We start from the raw sequence: 4,507 nt of genomic DNA, 5'->3' as shown, positions 1-4,507 counted from the left end.
CCAGAAATATAATATCCCTCGCTATATTGCAAGTAAAGTCAATTAAAGATAGATCAAGAAAATCGTTCCGATCAAATTATATTTAATTAAAACAAGATACCCTAATGCTGAAGTTCAGTATCATAAACTGTGTGTTTCAACAATCGAAACACTTACAAACATAATATGGGGCTTATCGTGAGGGAAACCCAATGTAAAAATACTAAAGATTACCTAAAATTATAAACATTTGATATACTCCCAAGTTTTAACATACTCAGAGGGCTAGTGACTGTAGAATAATTTAAAAATAACATACTGAGTATTTCTCGAGGGTTGCTGGCAGGGTGACGTTCATCCAGTTGTTGATGGGGTCAGACAGATCCCGCTCGTTGATGAGGATTTTAAGGTCGGACTGGAAATATTAAAAATAATAGGTTTATAATATTTATTATAAATAACCTGTTATTTACCATTCACTTTCTCTCTCCTGTTCTTATCATTTTTATTGATGCGGTAAAGAGTGATAACAAATAGTTATAAGATTTTTCTTTTATTTCTTCCCTTTGTCTATTTATGGTGTTAGATGTTTTGTTCATTTGCCTACTTCATATAAAACTTGAAATGAATTCCATCTGATATCTCAGTCGTCATAATCGGTTCTATTATTCAGGCGTTAAGCTATCAAGGATACGGTAAAAAATACTTAATGCGAGAAAATTATTACGATCCTGTCAGTCGGGTAAATACGATCGAAAAACATAACTAACACAGGAGGTGTTAGACAAGTAAAAATATATTTACTGTGAAATTACAATACCGTGATACTTTTATTAATGAGTTGCTCCGTTAAAACTTACTTCTAAACCACCAACGCTGAAGTCGAGTTCCAAGTCGTCGACCAAGTATCCGGTAAGGCCGAGCTGAGCCTCGACAGCTATGCGAACATCCCTGACTGCCAAGCTAAAAGGGAAATAAAACGACTGTTTTTAGAATCTGTATTAACTGGTTCCGGTTTCACACGGATTTTAACGCAACTCTTTTGCAGTCTTATTGAAAAATTATTTTTCTTTTTTAAACATTATTAAGTATCTAAAAAATCTAATTTTAATTATTATATGTCATGTAATGTGATTGTAACCGCTTTACAATTGTCTGGTCTTAAAAAAAAAAATTCATTGCTAATAAAAGATTGTCGTTGCCCAAGATAGTGTGGATATTTGCAAAACGATAGGATATTCAGAATAAAGTATTTCCTTTAAACAAAGGTGTATTAATGAATTGAAAAATTTTAATTAAAAAAATGTTATAAAGATACCTTCCGCTGATTGCACCGGTGATAATTCGGTTGAAGATTTTCACTTCGGCAGAGGCACTGTCTGTGATAAAAAACAAACTTTTATTATAATACCTACTTATTATTACTGTGTTTTTACACACTAATTAAATCCAAAGCAAAATAATGCACAAGTCATTACGTAAAGCGTCATACAGATTATAAAGAGCCATACCAACAGAGGCTTCGACACCGGCGAAACGGAGCTCCACACGAAGTTTGCCACCGCCGAATGCTACATCAACAATTTCGATGTCACCAAATCCGGCAGCCCTGAAGTTCTCAACGGACGCAACGGCACTGAATACTCTGTAAGAAAGATTTCAGAAGATTAAAGAAACTGCACTCATGCAGGTCATAGTCTTGAGGAGTGTTTACTGTCTTTATATTAGAGTATGGTAGTGAGGTTCATTATGATGTAACTTACCCAGGAACAGGGAATGTGTAATCACCAGAAGCGGATTCAACGACGAAAGGGTCAGCCGCCGCGGCTAATTCAACCACTGCCTCCAACACGCCGCGGATGAGGTCGTCTATAATTCTGGTGTTCTTGAATTCTGAAATAATATTTAATTCATATTAATAACTTATTTTACATGTTATAATACTAGCTATTTACCCAACTGCGTCCGCGTGGAATTCAAAGATGACCTGAATTAGTTGCCTATGTTCTATTCTACAATTTTAAGCAATTCTCAAATCAAATTCGGAATTCGGCACTAAATTTAACCTTCTAAAATTGCAACCAGGAATAATCTTTTTTACTGACCGTGGCAACTTGCAATGCTTATTAAAATCATACCCTATCTTTTATTTAATAAGATTTTTCTTTGTTATATTTGCTATAAAATGTGAGCCTTACCGGTGGTCTCGAATTGTGAGGGCACGGCGTTGACGCCGACCAGCATAACAACAAGAGCGAGAGCGATGGTCTTCATTTTGGCGAGTCTATCAAACAATAAAAATTATTATAATTGTAAATACAAAATTATGAGTATTTGTAAATATACTTTAAAAACTTTCTACATAGTATAATAAGTTACTGAGATTAACGATAGAAAAAATTACATTATCGTAAACGCTTAATTTTTCTAAATTAAAATGTAGTCGTTAAAATTTATTCGTAGTATTAAATAAAAGCAACAAAATTACGGCGTGTACTTACCTGATCTCTTAATTAGATTGCGAGAATTTTAATGTATCGAACAATTTATACTAATCTAAAATATTAGATAGCATCAAAAACAATCGATCAATTACAATTCTGATCACTTTTATCATTTTAAAACTACGGAAAAAGTCATTATACTCTAGATATGTTTCAAATAATAAGGTGATTATATTCAAAATGTTATTAGAAGAAATAGAATCTATGGTATCTATCCATCGTTTAGCATAGGTACCCTTTTGGAGAGGACTACATTTAGTTTGGCGATGAGCTTACGGCTAAGGGCCCGGACGAACGAAGCCCATCGCTGTCGTTGTGGGGTAGACGTGGATCCTCTAGCTCTAGGTCTAGGTCATCACGGTTTAGCATGTCGCCGCAGTGCAGGACGCATTCCGCGTCATGCCGCCTTAAATGCCGCCAGCCTCTTGGGCACCTTACCCTGCGAGCGCAGCGATTTGGAGTTCTACACCCTTTGCGGTTCTCGGCGATGTGGATCACGTTATGTATACTGGATTCGAGTGCGGTTCATATTTGGTCACTCCAGCGCATAGGGCGATGCCCCCTGAGTCTCTTCCCCTCGATTTTTCCCGTAATAATAATATTTTAATGAAATTGTTACTTAATCTGTTTAAAATATCTGGATGTAACAAAATGAAACTCGTTTTATATACAAGCATTTATTTTATAATTAAACACAAAATGCGAACATTCAATAATGCAATAATAGCCCTAATTTTTATTAATAAGTTTAAACATGTTTACTATAATAATTTAAAAGATAAATTTACTCAAAACAATACTGCATTATAGCGTAGGCCTTTGAAGATAAGAACTTCTTTTTTTTAATTTATTTAGGCCAATACTTTGCTGTTAAGCGGGTACAAAGCAAAAGATTGATTAGGTGCATATAAATTTTATATTCACTTTAATTTCTCAACGCCCGAAATTCATTTCTTCACATTATTTTGAATAACTTTTAAAATTTCATGACAATATTTTTGCCGAATTACACATCTCAAAAACAAATCTCTTAGTTTCACAATTAGAAATTAATTCATTCATAAATATTTAACAATTGTACAAAAATTTTAATGTCAATAGTTAATAAGTTACGATAAATTACAAATTACCACAAACATCTCGAAACTTCCATGATTTAGTTTATATGAAGATGATATTAAACCAATATTGACAACCCGTAACATAAGTTTGAACAAAATAAACATCTGAAAAGAATCAAATAAAACAAACAAATGAAATAAAAATACATCAATATAAGCATTTCATTTGGCACTAGTAAAGTAAATAATATATGTTGTTTAGTAAAATCAAAATCATTGCTAATTACAACCTACATCTACATATATATGCATATATGCATATAAAAATTATATAAAAAGACAGAACAAGAGGCACTCTAAAATTAAGCGTAGTTTGTGGAACACCTAACGTGAAAGATAGCGATTTGAATAATTCATCACTCACTAACATTAGCCGAAGTTTTTTAACAAGTATATTTACTGTATACTTTATCTAATTATTGATCAAAATAAATAAAAGCCTGAAATACATCTACATAATAATATACATATAGTTTATTTTTATCTAAATCTCATAAAGTATCGTCTTCCACAACAGATTATTGATTTCCATATACTTACATTAATTCGCTCCAGAAAAGCTTAGCCTGATATTAAATTTTAAAATAGTCAAGAAAAGTAAAGCGAAATAAATTCGAACACCTAATTTACAACACTAATTCTCGTATATACAAATAAAATAATCCATTACCTACAACGCAACTGACTCAAATATACTGCTTCAATAAATTTATTAACTCTTGAACAAATTGTAAAGATTCATCTAGGTAACATTTAAAAATACCAATATTTGAAAGCTGAACCGTTGGCAACTATGTTAGCTAATCTAAATGTATCAAACATCGATCCTAAAATAATAAAATACTAAATCGTATGCTCAAACATACACAGTATTCTACAATCTATAGGTTATCGATTTGTCAT

The 4,507-nt window shown here is 32.4% G+C and overlaps 1 protein-coding gene across 1 annotated transcript; it reads right to left on the bottom strand.

Moving 5' to 3' along the window:
• Positions 1–267: 267 nt before the first annotated feature.
• On the bottom strand, positions 268–2,289 carry LOC106707844. Its single transcript, XM_014499287.2, has 6 exons — positions 2,178–2,289; positions 1,743–1,872; positions 1,491–1,624; positions 1,298–1,358; positions 840–942; positions 268–394 (listed from the first exon to the last, which is right to left on the bottom strand). Exons 1-6 carry the CDS (start codon positions 2,251–2,253, stop codon positions 284–286), a joined length of 615 nt encoding a protein of 204 aa, XP_014354773.2. The 5' UTR covers positions 2,254–2,289; the 3' UTR covers positions 268–283.
• Positions 2,290–4,507: the final 2,218 nt, after the last annotated feature.

The sequence above is a fragment of the Papilio machaon genome, chromosome 3, assembly GCF_912999745.1.
Source record: "Papilio machaon chromosome 3, ilPapMach1.1, whole genome shotgun sequence".
NCBI classification, from domain to species: Eukaryota; Metazoa; Arthropoda; class Insecta; order Lepidoptera; family Papilionidae; genus Papilio; species Papilio machaon.
This window is presented reverse-complemented; position numbering and strand designations above follow the sequence as displayed.

Excerpts from the sequence above, each read along its gene's own strand:
- LOC106707844 (XM_014499287.2), bottom strand. The coding sequence starts at position 2,253 with ATGAAGACCATCGCTCTCGCTCTTGTTGTTATGCTGGTCGGCGTCAAC. Across the intron at positions 1,625-1,742 it reads TACACATTCCCTGTTCCTGG|AGTATTCAGTGCCGTTGCGT; the intron begins GTAAGTTACATC and ends TCTTTCTTACAG. Across the intron at positions 395-839 it reads TCAGCGTTGGTGGTTTAGAA|TCCGACCTTAAAATCCTCAT; the intron begins GTAAGTTTTAAC and ends TAATATTTCCAG.